Source organism: Melanotaenia boesemani, chromosome 4, assembly GCF_017639745.1.
Source record: "Melanotaenia boesemani isolate fMelBoe1 chromosome 4, fMelBoe1.pri, whole genome shotgun sequence".
NCBI lineage: Eukaryota > Metazoa > Chordata > Actinopteri > Atheriniformes > Melanotaeniidae > Melanotaenia > Melanotaenia boesemani.
In genome coordinates this window covers 32,782,476-32,806,659 of record NC_055685.1, presented here as the reverse complement: position 1 = coordinate 32,806,659, position 24,184 = coordinate 32,782,476, and the positions used below count along the sequence as shown (strand labels likewise).

At 37.5% G+C, this 24,184-nt stretch overlaps 1 protein-coding gene across 1 annotated transcript; it reads right to left on the bottom strand.

Moving 5' to 3' along the window:
- Positions 1–4,455: 4,455 nt before the first annotated feature.
- On the bottom strand, positions 4,456–18,300 carry chrnb3a (cholinergic receptor nicotinic beta 3 subunit a). The gene is made up of 8 exons (XM_041984113.1): positions 17,952–18,300; positions 12,269–12,420; positions 9,651–9,695; positions 8,229–8,338; positions 7,595–8,108; positions 6,532–6,722; positions 6,166–6,382; positions 4,456–5,442 (listed from the first exon to the last, which is right to left on the bottom strand). Exons 1-8 carry the CDS (start codon positions 18,010–18,012, stop codon positions 5,311–5,313), a joined length of 1,422 nt encoding a protein of 473 aa, XP_041840047.1. The 5' UTR covers positions 18,013–18,300; the 3' UTR covers positions 4,456–5,310.
- Positions 18,301–24,184: the final 5,884 nt, after the last annotated feature.

Sequence of the window (24,184 nt, the reverse complement as noted above, 5' to 3'; positions counted from 1 at the left end):
AATAAATAAATAAACACCACTATACTGCAGGTAAACACAGCAGGCAGCAACACTGTGGCCAACAATGCAAAGACTGACAAACCAAACTGAGCTACGTAGATTTACTAGTGTCCACATTTATAGATTTTTGGATGCACAAATTGTTTAATAAATAAGAAGTCCTTATAGCTCTATCTTTGCTGGCATTATTTAAAGGGAAATTGCAACACAGTTGATGTCAGTTTAAGCTAATTTCAAAATGTATAAATTCCACGTGTCTAAGACACAAATTTTTAGAATTTAGAAACTTTAGGAAATAATTTTTTTCCTGCTCATCATTTTTAATGAATTGAATGTGAGCACAGGAAATGCAGGTTTATTATTTCTTCTAATAAGTCTTTCTAATAACTTTTAGCAATAGAGCCAGGACCCTGTTATGTCCTCATGATGTTGCCCAAAACCTGGAATTGCACCATTGACCCTTTAATGTTAATACTTATCATACGATGCAGCACATTTTTCAGTGACTGTACTGTATTCTTTCAGAAAAATGTGTTGAAATAAACCTCACAAAACCATTTCTACCTCAGTTTATGTATGCAATGCTAAAAGTCATCATTAAAATAAATATATTTGTTTTACTATCATTTATTTATTTATTTAGTTAGTTAGTTAATTTTTACATTGATTACTGTTATTCTTGCCCCAAGAAAATTAAGAACTCCCAGGAAACCTAATGCCATTCCATCTCTTATTTAATAAGAATGCATGAGAGACGGGCTTTCCATCCAGATGAGCTTCGGTTCACACTTGTGATAACAGATGTGAGGTACAATATTGAGTCTTTCTATATGCCCAGAAATTCTGCCAAGAGCTGATATGATCACCTTTTCAATCTTTTCTCTTTCATTGCTTCTGGAATAGTTTCTGTTCCACAGAGACGAATCTATGCATGTTGCTTGTCAATACTGAGCAAAGATGAATCCAAACATTGTATGAATGTTGCTCAGGAGGAAACTTTCTTCTGTAATTTAAGTTGGTTTCTCTCTGAAACAGTGTCAGTGAAATCTCTGACACATGAAAAACAGCTCGGGCTGTGTTCTGGTTATCTGATTTTGCAGTGAATGTTCTCTCAGATGGAAAAAACTGAGTCAAAATACCTTTAGAACTAAAAACATTACGTCCGCTCGCCAAAGAATTTCTGTGGGTTATATTCCTAAAGCTCATAAAATGCCCAGAAAAAACTGGGTTGTTTTCTAAAATGCAAAAAACAAAGCAAAAAAAAAAAAAAAAAAAAAAAAAAAAAAACTTTCATCTGCATTTTTATTAATTTGTTTAATTAATGAACAAACACAGACACAAAATAAATTATGCCAACAATGCCCTCAAAAGAATTAGGAAGGGAGGCAAGGGCAGAAAAGTTAAAAAGATATAGAAGTAACTTAATTTTTTAACGATCTGCAATCAGCAGTATAATTGTTGACAGGTGAGGGTGTCAGGATTGGGTATAAAACAAGCATTCATCAACGGTGGCCTGATACATGATTTGTGATTCTCATTTGTCCCAGAAAAATAGAGAAATGTAAAGTCTTGATGATTGTGACTGAAAATTGTAGTCTTACATCACACAGTGAGAGGTTCAAAAACAGATATTGTCAGTTTGTGACCAAAGTTAATCAGAGATAAATTTCTGAAAGCGTCAAGGCTTTACTGTGATCATCATACAGTGTGACTGCTGCTAGGATCTACATCCCCTTATCAACAACGAGGGGCATCACATGGAAGACGTGTTGATCCAGTCAATGCTGGAGCTGTTGAGTGGAAACTAAAACAAACCTGAAGAGTGTAAAGAAAAGCCAGATAAGCTGGAAGTAAACTGTGGAACTAAGGAACAAGTCTTGTTAAGCTGTGGTATCAGAAACCTTCATTGTATGAAGTGTCTTAGGGTTCATATTATCACCACACAAAATATGACACAGCATAGAAGGATGCAACGCCATTTGAGTCTGTACTGCATAAAAAACCATCATGCAGTCATGATGAATGTAGCCAGAAATGTAACATGAACTCCACACCGACATGCTGCTGACTTTTCTGTATACAAGCTTATCTCAGATGGGCAGAAAGTAGAGATGTATTCTGTGGTCAGATGGGTCAGCATTTTAGCCTTTTTTGGGTAAAACTGACATTTGGCTTTATGTGCCAGTGATAAGAAAGAGCATCCAGGCTGTTATCAAACACAGATGATAAATCCGGACTCTATGTTTGGACGACTTGTACTTGTGTAAAGGAACCATTAGGCGTATTTCCAAATACCCCTAGAATTGTGCAAAATCTAAATATCATAGTAAATAAAAAAAAATGTTAACAGAAATCATGCATTTTAAAAAAAAACTCAAAAATATCACTAAAACGTTTTTACACTGTCATAAAGTGTTTTTTTTTTTTTTTTACAAATTATTAAAGAAAAAACTATAACTGCCATCCTTGATAGCAAACAACATCGAAATGCAGAGTTTTACAAAGAATTAGAAATCTTCTTCCTCCTCAAAGAGGACTCTTGTAGGATGAGAATTTATGAGATATTGGAATATATGAGACATACGCTGCCTTCAAGGTGACATTTTTTTCCCAAGAAGTGCCAGATGTCCTTCTGCATGACTTCCATTGGTGTGGTTTCACCCATACAGAGTGTGCTTGACAGATTAAATTAGCGAGATTTGTTTTCATGATCCTCTTAAAGTTAATCTCTTCATTGAGGGCACTGAAAATTATCAAACTTGTATTTGTGTTTGTAAAATAAACAAACTGAGAAGATGCAGATTTCAGTGTTGAATTTTAGAAAAAAATAACGGTTTCTCCGAAAATGGGATTTGTTAATCATGAGTTTGTTTAATCCAGTTTAAATCAAACCTTGCCCTTCAAGTAAACTTGTGACACTGGATTTTATCTCATTTTATTTTTCTTCCATTTTTCTTTTTTACTATGGAGCCATGTGTGTCCTTAATAAAGTGAACTAACTAAGCCAATTGTACATTTTCTTTTGCAGGCTATATCAGTGGTTCTGTAGATTATGGGGAAAATTTGTTTAAGGCATATGCAGCTGCTTTAATGTTCTCTGTGTGTGTGCAAATGCAGAAACATCTTGTTTGCACCATATGAGATGAGTCACGTCAACTTAATTACTATGCACAAGCAACAGTTACACTAATGTGGCACCCAAAGCAGTCCAACAATTTTATGTCACTAAGCTGAACTAAAACTGATATAACAGCAGTGGATGACGCAACAAGTCCCCCTTTCCTAGAAATTCAGTTAGAATAGAAACTAAATCAGGATTTTCTAGCTTACATGACTTTTATGCCAAAGCACAACAGCTACTAGAATACTAATCAATTCTATTTCTGTCTTAAAGTCTTTATAATTTGGTTTAGATTAAGGGGAGGTTTTGACTGTGGCCGATGCTTCCTGTCCTACAGTTTAGAATTTATTTTCATAATACATTTTCCAGCAGCTCCGGGAAAGTAAATGCATGTAATATAAATTTGTGGGATATTTAACTTCTCATATAAAGATTTTGAGTGCCTCGTATAAAGTCATAGATTTTTTTTTTCCATTCAAAGAATTAAAAGGTTGTTTATTTTCTACTGAGACTTCTGTCACAGTCTGTCTGTGTCACACATGCATAATTGTGCACTCACAAACACACACCTGTCTGCCTGACTCAGATCTGCAGCTGTGAATAATAGAAGAGGAGGCTGAGGTCAGACTGTGCAAGTGCATGGAACTAGCGGAGAGACTTCGTTTAAGCATGCCAGGCATTTTTAATCAGACAGAAAAAGTCATGCCATCTAAAAAACTAGGTCAAAGCACAGGACACAGTGATATTGTCAGGGAGAGACAAGTGAACAATTTGTTGTAGATGACAAAATCCTCATTATTGCACAAAAAGATAAAATAAGTAATAATAACAGGGAGTCAAGAGCTGCAATAGGTACACTCTCCTTTTTTTTACCTTTGTTTATTAGCTCATTTACCCCATTTGATTTATTTTCATCAAGCAAGTTTGAGACGCTAGGTGTTTTATTAACTAGAGAGAATGTATTTGTTGCCATCTACTGGTGATACAATGTCATTACAGCCAAAGACAGTGCGAGTGGTCCACTCTACACAGCCTGATCATTTCCTAATCATTTTCTCTCATTCTGTGCCTTTAAACAGTTAAGAAAAAAGCCTGATATAGGAGGGTGTTGTGATAATAAATAAATAAATACATAAATAAATTAATTAAAAAACAACCTTACTGAAGTGAGTGGGTTGCCAGAAACTTTCATCACATTAAATACAGTGGGAAGGGATTTTCATTTAAAACATAAATTATTTAATTAATACAATTATCCTTTGAATGAAAGATCCACAAATATTTTGTGAAGCCTACTCAGGTGTTTCAAACTTATTTAAACAAAAACCTGCAGGAGGAAACCGAACATGAGATTAAAAAAAAGGCAAGGAAAGTCATCTCCTTTGTTATCATAAAACCTGGACCAGTCTTTGCTGTGCTTCCCGAGGAGATGCCAGTGATGAGGTTGTTCTCTTGTGTTTGGTTCTGTGATAAAAACAGCAGACCCTTTCACAACCGGTCTTCACTGTGTTCTCTGAGCTGTTTTATAGGAGTTCTTGCAGATGTATGTATTAAAGACATGGGACACCTTATAGTCCCTCCACTTTTCTTCATATGTGCTTACGTGGTGCCAACAGTATGACCAAAACACTGAAGCAGGAAAACTTAGAGGCTTTTTAAAGGCTTGTCTGGTTAGCTGCTTGCTTTTTTCTTGGTTGTCATCATCAAATTAGTCTCCACAGAAAAGAAAAAATTATTTCAGATTTATTTTTATTGTGATATCATTACATAACATACAACAGAGTACGATTTGACAACAAAGTGCATGTGACAGATAAAACTCATTTTCATGAAGTGATGATGTGCATACTTTTGCAACTACAGCTGCAATGTTACAGTCAAACAAACATGAATGTTAGATTACTTTGTGCTATTTTAATCTGATTATTATTGTCACACTTTTAAATACCTGTACATGCAGATTAATGTGAAGACTGGTCAAATTTAGAAAATAAAGTTATTTTCTTGTGGTTATTATAAGGTGCAGTCCATGATGCTGGGATGTTAAAGTTTGTAGCCCAAGCTTGGTCCTACAAAGAAATACACAGTATGAGAAATTTATTGAACTTTATCAATAAATCACAGTCAAATACTGACAGGGAAAGAAAAATGAGCCGTTGGTGAGGTTTCATGACTTGTGTTTGTTTTCATTAAGGTGTGCTGAGGTACATCTGCAGAGCTGGAGTGAAGATTAGAATAGTTCCCAGTATTGACACTGTGAGGAAGGCCCACAGGAAAATTCTGTCCAACACCTGAGCCACAAATTTCCAGTCTTGTACTACCTGATGAGACAGTCAAACACAGCAGAATAAAGTTCACACGTGTGATTCTCAACTTCACACATTTATTCACAACAAAACATCCTTCAGTCTGGATACATTTTAAAAAGAGTTTGTAGAGCAAATGAGACACAAAAGAAAATGGATTCTAGCTGTAAGAGTATAAAATGTGACAGAACATGCATGAGAACACACAGGGGTGGTTCTAGACCAACATTGGGGGGGTGAGGGTTTAGGCTGGGGGCACATAAAGTAGTTTTTGGTGGATTCTGTTCACCGCTGTGACAAGGAGGTCTACATGCCCAAAATCAGCTTCTCTTAGATAAAGCCACTTATGGATTTTTAATATAGCATAAATAATAATTTAGTAGTTTATGAGTTAATATGTTAAACAAAATAATTTCACAGAGTAATCTCCTTGCATTAACATGTTAATTCAGACAGCCCTAATTTGTTTAGGCTTGTAAGAACACTGCTACATACTTATGAACTCCAGTTAAATCCACTGGTGGTGCATCCTTTTATAGGGTCTGACTGGAAAGTTGAGCTGCAATTTGGTTCCACATCATGTGTCAAATGAATTTATTGCAAAATAAATTAATGCCCCCAGCTCTCAGCAGGGGGCCACATGGGGGTCCAAGCCTGCTATCAGGGTGGCACTGTCCCACCCTGGAACCCCCTAGAACCGCCCCTGAGAACACATTCATCATACACCCACCCACATACCTCTCGTATGAAGTGTTCCTTCTTGATGTGGCGGCTGATGTAGCGAACTGAATTTGTGGCTTTCTCCAGCATCGCCAGCCACGCTTGGTTCTCATCCTCCTTCCCCCCCAGCGCTCCTCGCTGCTGACTGCCACTGTGGCCAGGAACCCCTCGCTTGCCTGCACCTCGCCGGGGCTTCAGCTCCGGGCTTCGCATCTCGATATCTGGGAAGTGGTATCTGAGGGTATTTGTGTAGTTATTTATTTACACTGAGAGGCTGCATAGCTTACAGTATGATGGTGTATTTTACATAAATTAACCTATATTAAGTGAATTTGTTTAATGTGAACTCTTGGCCAAAGAGAAAAGAAAGATACTACGAGTTACCTATCAGTGTGCCCCCTCATACACAGCAGTCGAGGCAGTCTCTGAAGAAAGAGGCTCTTCACCCATGGGGCCATGGGGTGATAGGTGGCAGAGGAGCGGTGGTGGACATTAATAACAAAGACAGTGACGATGATGGAGAAGGTGACGAAGATCATGATGAAGAGCAGGTACTCTCCAATTAGTGGGATCACCTGTAGATGTAAAAGTGAAAGTTGTGCCAAATGTGTAAAACATGAGTCCAACATCATAAATTTGTCCTACTCATGCATTGACTAAACCACAGTTAGGATGCAAATACTGAGTTCTTCTGATGCATCTAAATACTTTGCAAACCTCCACTTAGGTTCGAGGTGGGTGGAGGTTTGCTAAGAGACATATCCCATCATTGACAGGAGGAGGAGGGCTTTCTGAATCAGCTGTGTGTTTGAGACACGATGTACTAATGGTAAGGACAATGGATTAAAATGACCTTAGTCTTGTCCAGAGCTTTAAAATTCAACTGTCTGCATAAAAGATGAATTCTGTCTCCATTTCTGCTTCACAACAACCACATTATTTCTGCATCACCTGAAACCACGCTGACGGTGCGTTAATTATACATTAACTTTAACATACCTAATTTTATATCATTTACAGCCAAATGTTGGGTTTTTGTTTCATTTCTACCATTTATATCAAAATCCACATGTTACACACAAGTACTGTGAGTAATACTTTCTTTAAACAGTCTTCTATATAACAGCACTTAAAAGCTTTAAAAAACAAACAAGGAAAAAAGGCTTCTGGACAGTTTTGTGTTTTTAAGGTTTGTTTCTCTGTAACTTTATATTTGACTCAGAATAATCATAAGTCTTCTGAACTGTGTTGACAAAAACTGATAAAGTTTAAGCTGCTATTAACTGGGAAGACTTTTTGTTCTGATCTTTGTTTAGTGGGGCTTTCTTTATTTAACAGATAGGATAAGTGAGCACACAAAATGTGGGGTGGATCTAACAAATTACAGCCAAGTACGAACTTGGGAATGAGAGCGGGGTTGTGTTTTAAAGCCACGTAGGATACCAACCTTTGAGGATGAAGGGATGATTTCTTCTATGACCAACAGGAACACAGTAAGTGACACCAGCACTGATGTGGAAAGAGACAGTTTCTCTCCCTCATCTGATGGCAAATAAAACACCAGCACAGTAAGAAAGGACAGCCCAAGGCATGGGATGATAAGGAACAGAGTGTAGAACAAGGGCAGCCTCTTAAGGATGAAAGAGTAGGTGATAAATGGGTACCAGTATACCCCATCCCTCCTACTTCCTTTTACTCCTGTGGCATTGAGGATTTCCCACTCTCCATTGTCAAAGAAGTCTTTACGATCCACATAGTGATCCACCAGGACAAGGTCCACCATGTTTCCATCATAAGTCCACGAGCCAAACTTCATAGAGCAGTTCTGTCGGTCAAAGGGGAAAAAAGTGACGTCCATGGTGCAGGAGGACTTATAGCTCGCTGGTGGAGTCCATGTTATAGTCCCATCCCAGCGCACGATGGCTTTGGTCATCAGGGAACCTTCAAAGCGACCATCAGCACTGGGAAATAAAACAGGAAGAGAATCAGATGGTAGAGACGGAAGAATGGAAAATAACTTTTAATTTAACAGACTGGCCAAACACTAACAGTGTGCCACGGATTTGTACTGAGTAACTCACTTTTCATATAGAACTATGTCAGGCAGCCATATAGTCTCTGACGGCACTCTGATTGAGGTAATACCTCCGTAGTCATCTGGGTTCCACTTCAGCTTCACATCAATCCACTCCTGAAATAATACCAAAACTTAACTCAACAGGCAGACATGATTTTTTTTCTCAGGACAGCCTCAGTTGGCAGATTATGAGACTAAAATGATGTAAAATGAATTTCTCAATAGCTATAGGACCATATAGGCCAACCAAAAAAAAAAAAAAAAAAAAGAAAACAGAATTTATTACTAACAGTACTTAAATAACACAGATCTTGTGTAACGGTGACCAGGTCTTTTCTTATCTGCATATCATTCTCTCAAGTCTTGGCTTTCAGGAGATAAAAAAGTGGCATTGACACAAATACACAACAAACTATTTACATATTTACACTTTTTCCTCATATCCAGTTATTTATGCCACTTTTTACCTGCTATCCTCACAAAACCAGCTGCAACTCATCTGCTTTTTGCACCACTGTGTGTCAAAAACATGCTATTGTCTTCATTCCAGCCATAGAGGTCCATTATTTTTGTTTTTATCAGACAGACATAAAATTCTTGTCACTTGTTGATTTCTCGCTGCTCCTATGTGGACATTACCTTCAATTTGAGCTTTCTGATTGGTGGGAAGTTTGACAGGAAGTGGCTTCATCATAGTTTCTGGGTCAAAATAGAGTTCTCTTAGCAACATAATAGAGGTAATGTTTTTTTTAATTATGAAAATGTGATAAATAATAATTTAATCATGGATGACTAATTGTGGATTTACTATAGTGTTTCTAAGTGGAATTGTAAGGCAGCTACATACAGCTCATAGTAGTTTTTTTTTTCTGAAATGAAAACAATAAGCAGGGCACACATTTAATGTTCAATCCCTTAATAAGTATCTTTATTGACTTTCCATTTTTCATATCACACGTTGGACATGTGTCCACTGAAAATAATTATATGGGACTGATGCACTTTGTTAAATAGTCATACAGTAGATTTCAGTACATCATTCATTCATTCATTTTTTTATTCCCCTTAGTCCGATTCAGGGTCGTGGAGAAGCTGAAGCCTATCCCAACAATTAGGAGGTGAGAGGCAAGTACATCCTGGACAGGTCACCAGTCCATCAAAGGGCCAACAAACAGATACAAAGAACCCCCAATGCTCACATTAAATTCTAGGGAGTTTAAAACGACCAATTAACCTGACATGCATGTCTTTGGGCATGTAAGTACATCAGAATGAGTGATATCCTTTAAAAGAGCCACAGCAGCACATGACCAGCCAATGAATCATTTCTTATCAACCTGTATTACTTTCACGTGAAGTGAAGGAAAATTAACTATCAAATTGAAGATTCGGTATTTGTAAATGTAGATATAAAATTTATTTTTACCTGCCAGAGCCAGACATTCGTAGTCATTAACTGGTTCTTTTCATCCTGTAAGAAAAAAATAAATAAATTAGTTTATAACAAGAAGATAATGAGGAGCAAACCAGAAGCTGCAGACCAAAATTTAAGCATAAAAAAAAATTTAAGCCTGAAATTTAAAGTATGATCTGCTACTTATAAAGTACAGGAAGAAGAAGAAAAAAAAGCTTTTAGAATTAAACTTTCAACATACATTTACATTTTTCAACAATGATACAAAAAAAAGAAAAAAAAGAAACACAACTCTTGCTCCCTATCCCATGATTTTGCTAAATGAATGAAATATAAACAACATTAAAAGTCCCAGTGAAAGAGGCTGATGGAAGATTAAGTGGAGAAAAACGCAGATGGAGATCTTTTCATTGTTTCTGAAGATGTGCTTGAAGAAAGCACATTTAAAGAATGAGGAAACTTCAGAATAGATTGTTCTTTTCTCAATAGGTGCTTGTGAAAACCAGAGTGCATTTTACCTAAAAAAAAAAAAAAATCTGAGTTAAAAATACAACGAATGCACCACAAGATGGCACTCTCCTATAAAACCCTTACAATAGTCCTTCATTTGGCTTCTGATAACCATCTTCTAGCTTCTTTTGCATCCTAATTTCCTAAAAATGTTTTTCTATTAAATATACAATCTATTAATACAATCTATCATCTAATTTAGTCTTTGAACTCAAACAATAAATTAAAATAATCCCCAGTCCTTATTGCAGTCTTTATTTTCTTCTCTCTTTCCTATAAAAAGTGAAGTTCTTGTCCTCCCTTTTACCCTCCTCCTTTAACTTTTCACTGCTCAGAGGGATATAACCGTATAATATTGGCAGTTTAACATTATATAAGTTGGGCTGAGTTCCTGCAGATTTCAATAAAAACAGCTATGAATGAAGCATCAGGTTCAACAAGTCTAACTACACTGCTTACAAATAGGTAAAAGACAAAGATCTTAAACGTGATGAATGACAGGGACGGGACTGGAGGTTGAGGCTGGCACTGCTGTTGAGGTAATGATCTTTTAAATTAAGTTTGGGGTTTCATGGACCCAGACTGGATGGATGTAATAGATCTAACAAACATCACACACATAAAAACAACTCATATACTGATGTTGCTGAACACTAAACTTTCTCTCATAATTGTTCCCAGTTTCATATAAGTTTTCTCTATTTTAGATCCATTCTGAAAGCAGAGGAAAGGAAAGGAAAAATGAAGTTTCCTAAAGAAGTCGCCGTGCATGGCTGTGCTCTGACCCTTGTCAACATCCACATACAAAGTTTAAGGAAGTGTGAATAACTGAAGAAATAAGGGATGAAAAGATATAACTGTCTCATAACAGCTGCTGTATTTTATATTCTGTTTCTTAGACGTATCTTTACTTTTTACCAAGAAATTCCATTTTACCCCAAGACATTCATGTGTTTTATATCCACAATGGACCAGCTTTGTTTGGATGTTTGCATTCCTATGATGCTGAATTTTGTGTGAGGACAAAGGAAAAAGTACTCCTCTGATGACTCGTCCACAAAGATCACATTTGTGCTGGTGCTGTACCGAAGACAGCACAGCCTCTTCCAGTCTGCAGAATCTTTCTGATGGTCTTTTCTTGTCAAACAGGCTTTGACTTGCCCTTCTAGGAAGCCAACACCAGTAAGCTCATAAAGTTTTCTTGGTCCTCCTGACCTGGGCCACTTCTTTTAATTGCTATTTCCTAATTACTTTAAAATGATTTGTTTTCTTCTTATAGACTTCATCTGTGGGATTTAGTTATTCAAAGCGTGTTTAACTTTCCTTTCTATCAGAGTATCTCCTAATTTTACATAATATGTAGAAAAAAAGCACACATATATACCATTTACTGTATGGGAACAAATACACCTCAGAGACCCTCAAAAATGAACACAAAGTTACCTTGAAGTCTGGTTATGAGCCTTGGTGAGTACAGAAGTCTAGATTGCCCCTTAGGGGACAGAAATGTACTCACCCTGTATTCCTTTTTCTGACAGTATACCTGCTCTTAGTTTAAAGAATCTGAAGCTAAAACATTCGTTAGAAGGGAGAAAGCGTCATAAACGTTAAACCTCAAACAATTTACAGTCGTAAATATATATGTTTGTTTACTTTGTCGTTCTCAGCTGGTGAACGTCTGTGCTGCAGCACGGTCTGCAGCCCAGTCCAGGCTGCGAGACATGTGAGTGATGTAACCTTCTGAGGGAGATGTGCAGTGTAAAAAGCCGCATTACAACATTTGCTATAAAATCTTTCAGGTTTCATCAACTTTACAAAGCAAAACAACGTGCTCCTCTGGTGGCCCCATTCTTAATAGCTTTTAGCTCACCTGTCAGGAAGCCATCTAATTCTCCACACTGAGACTGACTACTAAAACAATGACTATTTATGAGTACTTCATGAAAACTTTTTAACGTTTACAACTCTTCACCGTCACAGCAGAGATTGTGAACAATTAAAACATGCTAATAATGTTTTTAATAGATTGGAAGAGGGTAGATGCAGTCTTCTGCTTGTCAAAGAATTCCTTTTACCTCATGTTTTCTGTGCATTTGTGACTGTTTATAAAATTTCCTCACCACATCAACCAGCTGTGAGATCTTTAGTCCAAAGCGTACAGTTATAGTGTCGTTGGCATGCTGGACAGGCCGCACCCACTTCTGGTAACCATTGAAGAGGTTTCTCAATAAGGAGTCTTCCAACTCAGCCAGAGATATAAAGTCCTCCTGGGCTGGAAAGAACAGGAGGAAAACCGAAGTGAGGAGAACAGAAAGGAAAGCTGGACAGATTTCATATTTGTGTAAATTTTACAAAGACGGAATAAACAAAGAATGGGCTACAAACTCATGGCTCTCCATACTGCTACTATACCATGCTGGTAACTCTGAAGTTAATATACTTGTAACATGTTCCTATTTTATATTAACACCTTCAGCTTTAATATAAAATATCACAAAGTATGACTTAGATCAAACGAGATGTCATTATTCTTGCAATATTTGGCCATAAACAAAATATTTTGACCAGCGTTAAATTCAAGTAAAAGGATCACCACATTGCTACGCTTCATTTTGAGCGGAACATGAAAGTTTGGCCCAAATGTCTTGGTTGCATGTCTGTTAGCTCAACATTCAGAAATGTGAAAGACAATACCTTTCACATGCCTCACTGTACTGGTAAAAAAAAAAACTTCTGAGTATGAGGAACTCAGTGGTCAAAATTAGTTTATTTAAAATGATGCAGTTACATAAAGTCAAACTGTTATTTCTATAACTGTAAGTGTGAGCACCTCTCCACAGTATTTTATTGTATTGCTGACTTATAAGGCACATAGTGGGCTAGCTCCCTAGTATATCTAACCTCTTACATGCTTCCATTTTCCTTCTATATTTCTCAGATAAACAGATCAGTTGTTTTTTTGTTATGAAATTAAGGTTGGTGAGCAAAGGAGACCAGGTCTTTGCTGAACCAACTGCCCCTGCATGTTCAACAAGTCTCATTACTTCCAGTTTTAATTCTCATCTTATAACACATCTTAATTCCTAGGTTTTAAATCCTTGTGAGTGTTCATTTGTTTGATTTTCTTATCTATTTCCGAATGAATGGACTCTTTGATAATCCTGCAGAATTTTGCACAGGCTCTAGCTCACCAGCAGATCAAAGTCTTAAAGATTCTTTTATATCTATCTGTTAGATTATATTTAACACTGCAGCACGATTCGCTGCTTTTGGATTCTCACATGTGATTGGTTATCCATTTAATTTGCAAGGTTTTTTTTCTATTTTACATATTTTATTCAGTTAATTGCTCAATTAATTAAACAAATAACCTAAGTGCAGCATTAATCATACTATATCATCCTACATGGATCTGAACACAGAAAACTTAGAGCACCACACACAGACTGACAGCTGGTCATGGCCCAACGAATCCATCTAAGTTCCCAAGGCTGGCAAAATGATCATGCTGACATGATCACCTCAGACAGATCCATTGCCAGGGGAGACTAAAAGAGCTCAGAGCACTACGTGCAGTCAGGCAGAAGACATAATCATCAGTTAAAGAGTGACACTTAGACTCAGTGGAAATCTGCACGATGAAGGAACAGGCTTTTACCATTCATTTGCAAACAGCTGAGGGATATCAGGTCCCTTATGTGGACAGTTATAAAGGATATGAAGCAAAATCATGACGTGTTCATCAGTTTGGTTGGAATTTGCACATCATTTAAGTGGAGACATATACCAGCTGGTAAAAAAATAGAAACTGTTTAAAATCTGTTTAGAAACATAAAGTAAATAAATTATTCTAACTACCAGAATTGTTCACCAAGAGCTCCATGTCCTTTAACACTGTCCTGGAGCAAGACACTGAACCTCTGTTAATCACTGTATATAAGCCAGATGCAAATGACAGCTGGATCAGCTGGATGCTTGAAGCAGTATGTGGTATTTAGAACATAAGCAGCACACATGTAACCCCCAAAGTAACTCAGTGGCTTTATCAGCCCAAAGCTTAGAGCATTTCTCTACATAAGAGGCTAAAATTTGGCACAGTCTTTGGTATAATGTTGCAACAGACCAATGGACAGAAGAGAGATGTTCAAGTCAACAGTCTTTCAAACAAGGGGGATGCATCAGAGGAGTGGAGAGAGCTGATAAGGAAGGAGAGAGACAGAATGACCCATAGCAATTCCCTCCAGCATCTGAGGGAGACAGAATGAGGGGGGATGGTAGAGGTTGGTGCAGAAGAATATATTAAGTGGGGTAAGGGGGATGATAACGGAGCGCAAAACTGATAGAAAGCGAAAAACAATGTCCCATTTCTACTTCCATCTAAACACAGAGATTGGTATGGATGTGCTGTACTATGGGCGGCCGTACCTCAAGTCCTGGAGGCCTTTGGGCAAGACACTGAACTTTATAATGGTCCTGATCTAAAGAAGTAGGTTTTTTTTATCCTTGTCTCTTATCTGAGGATTATGCAAGATAAGTGCAAGCTATTTCACTGATATTCAATAATAGGCTCCTCTATTAGAGAGAAACAATGAGGGAGGGTATTCATATTTGTACATTTGGATTGCCTTGCAAAAAAAAAAAAAAAAAAAAAAAGAAAGTTTATTAAAGCAAACAGATAAGAGACTCTTTCAGCTGACAAGTTGTTTAACTATAACTGATGCAGCAAGTGGCTTCTCGTTCCTGTGGAAAAGATGTTACTCTGTTTAAGAATCATCAAAATAGCAGTCTGTATCAAACAAATCAAAGTGTGTCCAAAATTTTGACAATTGTATAAAGAAACTACTTCCTTACATGCATATAGGCAGGTTATCATCTGGCACACTATCCTCTACCTTACATCATATTCCACATAAAAAACGGACGTTATTCATTTGAAAAATGTCTGTTTCAATGTCTAGGATAAAAAAAAACATCATGGAAAGGACTAACAAATAAAAATGGATGTTTCGTCTTTATTTTTAGTCACTAAAACAGAGAAAACTGCATAACTTCTGATGCCACTTGTAATTGATGCGTTTCAGCCAGATCGTAGTGATTCAAACACAGCTTCGTATACCACTCTGATGGTAAAGAGCACATACAGCTGGTAAAAAGAAAATATCATGTAGTGGTGACAACTGTGTTTAAAATGCTCCATAAATCTTCTGACATTAGACTAAATGTAAAGATGCTATAAGAGAGAGACAGAGAGAGAGAGAGAGAGAGAGAGAGAGAGAGAGAGAAGGTTTTTAAGTATTAAGACAACTGTAAGTGAACCTGATTGGAAAATGCTTCACTTTGCAAGGGAGCATAAAGATAGGACTCCACAGAACACGGCCACATGAGTTCAGATTTACCCTGTTTCAAAGTGACGGGAGCATCAAGGTAGAAAGAGAGATGGATAAAATGATGCAGCAGTCATGATTCACACCTAGTGTACAAACATGCAAAAGTAGTGTTAAAAATTGGGGTTTCCTTCATTTGGGTTGGTTCAAGTTTAGCAAAGTGACCAGGTTTTTTCATAAATAGATTTTATCTTTCTTATTGTATGTGTATGCGTGTGTCTTCTTTAGTATTGTTGTGTCTTGAACTTACAAGGGCCACTGCTTGAAAGGCCCACGCTGATCATCTCACATCGCATGTCAGATCCAAAACTCTGCATTCTCCTAATATTCCTGTTTCTAAGGCTTTCCATTTAATTAAATACTCTCAGTTTCTACCTGTCTTCATCCTCGTGTGAGTCCTCCATTTGAGTCCCTTTTCCTTGCTTCATCACATACAGTAAGCAAGAAAGGCCTTTGTCAGAAAAGCAACCATAACCTACTAACATCACTAATAGAGCTTCAAAAATCCCAGAGAGATGGAAGAAACTGACAGAAGGATGACCACCAACAGCACTCAGTCATTCAAGGCTTCATGACTAAGTGGCTGAGAAGGAAAATGCTCTAAAAAATAAAGAACAAAACATGTGTGGACCATTCTATCTCTTGCTTCCTGTTGAGTGTGTAGAGCATTAATAGTTTAATTATGAGCCATGTTCAGATTCAGATTACCTCCCATTGCATCAGATCCTCACTCACTTTGTAAAGATTTTAAACAGGGCTTGAAAAAGTCATCCAGACGAATCCATCCGACATCTCTACTCTCTGATTCAACATCCCCATCAACAAAAATGCAGGAGCCATGCTAGTTAAACATTACAGGAATAGTTCCCTACCAGAGCTCCTGCTCCCTCCTTCAGAGAGATGCTGATTGACCCTGAATGTGTGTGCATTTATAAATCCATTTGTAGTTGGGAAGATATGAAAGGGAAAGTATTGATTATAGTGTACTCTGTGATGGTTCTGGGGATGGGGTTCAATTTATGTAACAAAAAAAAAAGCCTATGATGCATTAGTGTGTCAGACTCTAAGTGTGTGCTTGTGTGTGTAACTATTTCTATTGAAGATATAAGTAGTAAATGTACAGCACTCTGCTGAGTGTATGTGTGAAAGGGTTTTGATGATGATTGATATGATACAGGAGTGGCCCAGCATGCAAACACGCACCCTGCCTACTTTCTCATTCTGAAACACCCCATGGGTGAAACAGTGGTATGATCACCTTGACACCACTACCATCTGTTTCATGTGGAACCACAGCAGGATGTACCACTGAGAGGGGTAGTAGTAGGAGGGGAAATACAGACGAACCCATTTTATACTCATTAGTGCATGTAAATGACAGTAAAACTTTGTGATTTTACCTTTTTACCTCATTAATTCCACTGATTACCAATGTGAGGCCTCTGTAGATCGTCGACAGCAAAGTGAATATGTGCTCTTGGTTGCCCACAAGGAAACAAGAAAGGAAAGCCTTGACTTTTCAAAATGGTTAATGGCACTTATCTCAATGAGTTCAAGGCTAAATATGATGGGTCAGATGCAGTCAAAAACATTAATCGTGATATAATCAGATGCAATATGCTGTCTTAACCTACATATAAATAGTGCATCATAACCAAATTATAATAATGTCATTAGTAAAAAATTGTCCAAAATAGACATTTTTAAGTAAATTATTTGAAGTGATAAGTGGATATTCTACATATGCATAAAAATAAACTTGGCATATCCTGGATAGCTTATAATGTAAATGGCTTATAGAAAGCTTAATATTCCTTTAAACAAACACAAATCTTCATATAAGAGGGAGCAGCTGACGGTTTTATATAGCTCAGCGCCACAGTGACACGATATGCTGCTCTTTACTTTTAATAACCAAACATATGAAACATGAACAGCTTTATTATGTGAGGGAATTCTTTTCCCCCGTTCGTTTCGATGCTCATGCATTTTCATTGTTCCATCTCTGTTCTACTCTGGTGTTATACTGTCCATCCTCAGTCACACATCCCCAGGGGGCGCTGTGCACTCATTCTTTAATAAATCATAAACGCGCTCCTCTGATCTGACCCCGTCGTTTGTCCTGCTTCCTCGTATGATTAAAAGTGCAGTCACATCTTGAATTACGCAACACGAACGCTTCTTTTTACAGTCGTCTTCCTTATCATAAAGCGCTGCGTGCCACAAGCTGACCAATTAGTTTGTTTGAATAACGATGAGAGGCTATTAGTGATGAGATATGTGCAGATCGCGTGGACCATTATTTGTGTGCTTACCCTGATTCAGTTTACCCGCTATTTTGTTTTGCCCTGACAGTTGTTGACACCTCCAACAGTTTACGCACATAATGTGTCCATGCTCCCCGCCCCCCGATGCTCACCTTGCACAGCAGCCTTCCCAAGAGCCAAGCAAAACCACAACACCGCCACCGCAAACTTCATGCTTCCTCCTTGTCCCCAGTAAGACCGAGTGGTCCTTTCCGCAGCGAGGATCAAATGATTTCACTGTTTACACTCTCCTGCAGGATGATGCGCTTCTTCAACAGCCATGTGGGATATCCGGAGTATCACCGCTGTGATGTCCAGTTAGAGCGATGAAGGACAGCGGCTTTGCATCAACACGTACAACCTTCACACTGTAGAGTCCAGCGGCTTGTGTTCATGCCTTCGTCCGGTTTTGTCGCCTGTTTCTTTTTTTTCTCTCTCTCCTGCAGCTTCTCTGCGTGCGTGTCCCGGTGTGGATAGTGCCGGAGCTGAGCCGCCGGGCTGAGGGCGGGACAGAGGAGGGCTGGCCCCTCATGGAGGGAGGACAGATCTGGTTTATATGCTATACATAATACAGTAAATGAATAAATAGACTTGAGAGGTTACATTATTTTTTGAACATTTAAGAGGAGTTCATGATTCAAGTGTTTGATAATGATTAATGATGCTTAACTTGGCTTAAAATTTCTAATGCAATTAGATGCTGGTCAAATCAAATGATCCTCTTTTCAATTTAGGTCTGATTCAGTTTCATTGATCTTTAGCCTTTATGTTCTGCATTGTCTGGTGTAGCAATCCAACTGTGATGCTGCATTACAACTGAATGCGCTTTATAAGAGGATGAGGAAGAAAAAAAACCTTTGATATAAGCAAAAATGTGAGGCTGAGCTGATGCCAGAAATTCTTTTAAACTTATGCAGGGGTAAAATTGAGCCATGTGTTTCCCATATTTACCAAGTATAATTAGATGATGCACACACAAAATGCAAAAACTGTACCAAGAAAACTGGGCCAGCACTGAAACCATGTAAATCCAGTCCAATGTAAATCTTTGGGTTCAAACAGCAGATGTTTTTTGCTGAGCCACGGCATGATCAACACAAATACTGAAAAGATTTAACCTTGAGGACAAGGTTGTTTATTCTACCTCAGACTGCTATAGGCTACTGAAGGTACAGACTGTGTTATATTTTACCAGTATCTGGAATAAACAAAATGATGATTTTCAGCTGTTTCACTTATCAACTTCAGTTGTATTTAGGAAGTACAGACAAATGTAAGATCTGATGCCAGCATTATATTTGATCTGTGGTACAACCTGATATCTTAATGTCCCCCAAAAGAGCTAAAACATGGACTCATTTTAGCATTAAACACATGTCCGCTGTCTACCTGAGATGAGTTTTAGTTGATATATTATCCTTTTCTTTTGTAATTAAGTTTCAATACACATTTCTGGATGCAGTGTTTTTTTGTTTTGTTTTTTTCACGCTGTGCTGTTTTAAGGTTAGAAGCTTATTAAAAGCTGATTCCACTGTTCCCCCCCCCCCCAATCATTGCACTCAGGCTCACTGAATCTTTTAACAATGTTTTGCACAAGACCAAAGTTCTTTGCAGTTTTGGCTGGATAAATTGATAAACCTCTGACGGAGTTTGACACAAAACGGTCAGCCAAAACACATTCTTGCATCTTTGGTGGATGCCTGTTTTATATTCAATCCTGACACCCTTACCTGTCATCAGACTTTCGCTCTTTAACCTTCATATTTTGTGTTTACATACTATGGTGACCCAGACCAAGAATTCCTTCAATAGTAAGTGTTTATAACAAAATTCGAACAGTAGGTCAGAGAACAGAAAAAGTTTATTGTTTAGGCTTTGCAGCACATATAAAAAACAACAACAACAAAAAAACAAACATTTGTTATTACACTGTTTCTTGTCCTGTTTTACATAAGACATTAAAATATAAAACAGAGTCATCTTCATCAGAGAGGCTGCAAATAGTTTTATTCCATGTAGTCTTCCTACACTGATAATTCCTCCTTTAAATCACTATAAACTTTCTCGTCTTGGAAGTACTGATCAAAGGCCTGTTGCACATTATGTCTTTTTACCTTGATGCCAGACAAATGCAGCCCATGTACTTCTATCATTTTATTAACACCCCACTAACATCCACCCAACCCAAACTGAATCAAATTTGTTATGTTGTGTATTTTGTTATCACGGGTGCAGATTTTGTGTCCATGTCACTGCACCCTGACCTCTGGATGACTACTGTTCTCTTTGTGCCCCATATATGATCACTAAGCTGTTTTACTCCTGTTTTACTCTTTCAATGTTTCCAGATTCTCTCCATGCACCTTTAAAGACCAGCAGGTCTTTCTCTGCAGGAACCTGGGCAAATGTAGTGGAAACACAAACAGTTCTCATGACAGTGCCCAGGTCCTCCTTGAGTGACGCATCTATTCTCTTTGGCCTTCCACAGACCAAATGTGAGATGTTAAATAATTTTTAGTAACCCTAACTCATCCGTATTTAATATGTTGTTTAATTCTGTTTAATGCAAATGCACTTTTATGACTGTTGATACTATTGTGAAACACTTTGGTGAACTATAGCTGTTTTTAAATGTGCAATAGAAATCAATTTGACATTGATCTAACCCACACTGGTAGCTCTAAAATCCATCTCAATAGATAAAGGTCAAACTTCACCCCCTCAGTGTACAAAATGTGGTGCACCTGCACAAAAGTATAAAATGTAAAAATCTAAAAAAAAAAATTTTTTTCAGTGAATTTAGGAAAAGTCACCAAGTAAAAGAAAAGAAAAGAAAAAGAAGTGTGTCAGGATATTTTTACTGCTGTTAAAATGTCCAAATTGGTCAAATTCTACCCAAACAGTACATGAGGGTTAACTTGTATACTGAAAACTTTTTTTGCCTTTCTGTATCTCTCTCCCAACATTATCTGTGTTACTGTCATCAAAATTTGAACTTTGTTGTAGTTACTAAGTGAAATGAATTGGTCATTGAAGATGTAAGTGTATTTTGTATTTAGGGTCATGTCTATGCAAAGGTCAAAAAAGTTTTTATTGCATTTTAGAAAATGTCCTAACTTCTGAAGATGGAATTTGTGCATTTTACCAAAAAAAAAAGCTTAAAACTTATGGTTCAGACTATCAAACACCCTGTATCATCCTGTCTTAATGAGTCCTTAAGTTGTGCTCATATAAAGGATAAAGGATTGAGATGAACTACTCAACTCACTACTTTAGTAAATGTGCAGCACTTCCAGATTTTGTAAAGCACTTGGTTTATGATAAATGGCTTAGATAATCTTTTAGAAAGCAGTGACCTGTAAGTTTTCTCCAGGAAACCTTCACACCATTTTGTAGGCAGTACATTATCATAAATCACCAGAGAGCACATTCTGTTGCTTTATTCAGTCAGCAACACGCACACACAGATGCTTCTACATGCCCTGCCGTGCCGTATCCACCACACGTGCTGTGCTATAATCTCCTTCTCACACTTCACTGTGAGTGAAGCCGTAAGCACAATGAATGTGTCACGCATAACCGAGTCCATGCTAACGATATAACGACAGTGTGGAGAGGAGAGAAATGAAAACATCTCAGAGGACTGGAAGTATACAGTACATTCACGTCACACTAAACCAAATCTTACAGGAGCTCATAAAGGTCTGGCATTATTTAGACACTGGCACAGTTTTAGACATTTTAGCCCTTAAAAATTAAGTTGCAGCATTATAATGAATCTTAGTTTTAATTTCATGGTGTTCACATTCAGACTGGAAGAGAGGGTTCAGGAAATCCAACTAAGTAATGACAAGGAGCCAAAAGTAACTGGAGAACTGGCCAAAAACTGTTTTATAGCTAGGTTAGGGCTGATCATTCAGTAGTACCTTATCAGTTAAACGGGCAAATTGTCTGGAGTTGACACCCAGTGTGGCATTTACATTTGGCTGCTATATCTGTATAAACTCAACATGTTGTCGAAATAACTCTCGATGGAACAAAACGCATCAGTCCTAGAGATGGCAATGGGCAAATTATCAGTCGAAGGGATACATTGTGAAGAATAAAATAAATAAAAAAGAAAGAATAAAAAGAATGGACTGGTGAGCCTTGGAACATAAAAGAAAACCTGGACTGGTCATTAAAAGGTTTGTTAATCTTTCCAATCACACAAGGAACAAGCTATAATTCCTAACCCATTATTCAAATTTGCATACAAATCCCCTCACATCAAAGAAGCTCTACTGAATTTTTTCTCAGTGACCCCCCCCTAACAATGACTGCTTTAGCATCTTTCTTGCAACCTGTAGCCTGACCTCTCGCTAACCAGTAAAAGTCAGCTTGATGTTGACTCTTTTCTTATCTCTGTTGTTTTTCATTCTTTCTTTTTCATCTCCAATAATGTCTTCTTGCATTTCATTGATGAATCAGCCAAGGTGCACGTCCAAAATGTCCAGTGTGTTGATATCCAGTTGTTGGTGTGTAAAGCAAAACTCAGCTGTAACGTAATGCACTGTCCTGGAAGTAAAAGTTGTGGTTTCTCAGCATCAGGAAACTGCTGGGTGACGACAGCTCCAGGAATATACATAGTACATAACGAGTCAGAAACAGCTTCTTTTTTCTTTATTTTACATTTTTGTATGCCGGTGAGCATACTGCAGGAAACATGGATTCAGTATATTAGGCAAGACAAGTTTATTTGTATACAGCAGCACATTTTATAAACAAGACAGTTCAAAATGCTTTACATAAAATATTAAAATCATTACAGATGGTGCATAGAAAGCATCAAATGTATTAAAAGGCAGCAACAAATAGCAAAAATCAAAATAAAATCATAATAAAATCTTAAATAAAAATTTAAATTATTAAAAGCAAGGTAAGTTAAAAGTTACCATGCAGATTTCATACATTATACTAAAGGATGCTTCAGTCTTTAGTATATTTGATAAGCCTGGACCCCGATTACAGTCTGAACCCAAAAGGCCCAAGATGGCTGTGCAACGATTTAAAATGCATTGTCATTTAAAAGTAATCATCCTCCTCTGATAAAAGGTAAAGAGCCAAAGATGAGTACTTACTGTGGAACACTCTATTTAATTACCTGCTGTACATGCTGAGCAGATGAGGTAGACTAACTATTGATCTCATGTTTGTTGGGAAACTGAGAAATGTGCACCTCATTTGGTTCAATACACTCCTCTTAGCAGATAATGGTGGTGGAACACAGAGACAATCGGACCTATGTGGATATGAACAAACTTCACAAGAGGCAGGCAGTTTTATTTCCCTCACATGTAATATAAAATGCCTTGTGTCACTGTGTAAAAGACAAGGAGAGAACAGATAGGGTGTGAAGAATGGTGATTTACTGTGGTGTAAATATTATAGAGAACATAGAGCTCACATTCATTTGCTTTGTGTCATTTATTCAAGCAATCAAATTAGCAGTCAGTTGACTCGTAAACAACTCATGGTGAGCTGGTGAAGAAGATGGACTACTGCTCCGTCTCTGCTAATTAAGTTTGAGCTAACAGCAGCTGGAGGAAGAACTGAAAGGTGAATCACTCTGCACCCACTCACAAACGCAGATTTTTATAGGATTTGATGGTATATTCATAATCTTTCTGAACACACACTTCTTTGCAGCAAAAGACAGGTTTGAAAATCTGCCACTTGGCTGCTTATGTGGGCTTTGTGCATTTCATTAAAGGCTGTCATATGCAGCCACCTGATCATTATTCTGTCATTGCCAAGATTTGCCTGCAGGGGGGAAATCTGTCTCTCACATGCACACAGACATAAAGTAAGCAGTATCCTCCTGCTTATCTAACATCCAAAGAGACTGTGCCACTCTGTGTCATTGGAAAACAAGCTGGAAGTGAATATTTCATGAGTTTGTTAAGGTAAATCTAGATTCTGGATGGTCTTTAAATTGCAGACTATTTCAGTAATTAGTCTCCTTCCATTTCCAGCCCAAGTTAATGAAGAAATTGAGTTCACATTAGGGTCATCAGTTCTGAAGGGAGGTTGGGAGAGCAATGTATTCCTTAATTACACAAAATATGCCTTATCTTTTACCAACGTCAAATTCCAGAGGATTTGGGAGAAAGAACTGAGTTTACAGTTTTTTTTTATATATATATATTTTTCTTTCTTGAATTTTGATGATTAAATGACTGAAAAAAACTGCAGATCCAGAATATTTGTATGGTTTTCCAGGTGACTGTATTTATACCAGATTGCAAAATATTGACTGTATGTTTGCAAATGGGGAAATCTGGTAACATTTCCTGTTATCTAACAC

Bases quoted from the DNA above. Each gene is read 5' to 3' on its own strand.
- chrnb3a (XM_041984113.1), bottom strand. From the start codon at position 18,012: ATGAAGTTTGCGGTGGCGGTGTTGTGGTTTTGCTTGGCTCTTGGGAAG. The intron at 9,696-12,268 runs GTGAGGAAATTT...TTTTTCTTACAG, and splicing joins TCTCACAGCTGGTTGATGTG to GATGAAAAGAACCAGTTAAT. The intron at 6,383-6,531 runs GTAACTCGTAGT...AAATACCCTCAG, and splicing joins ATGAGGGGGCACACTGATAG to ATACCACTTCCCAGATATCG.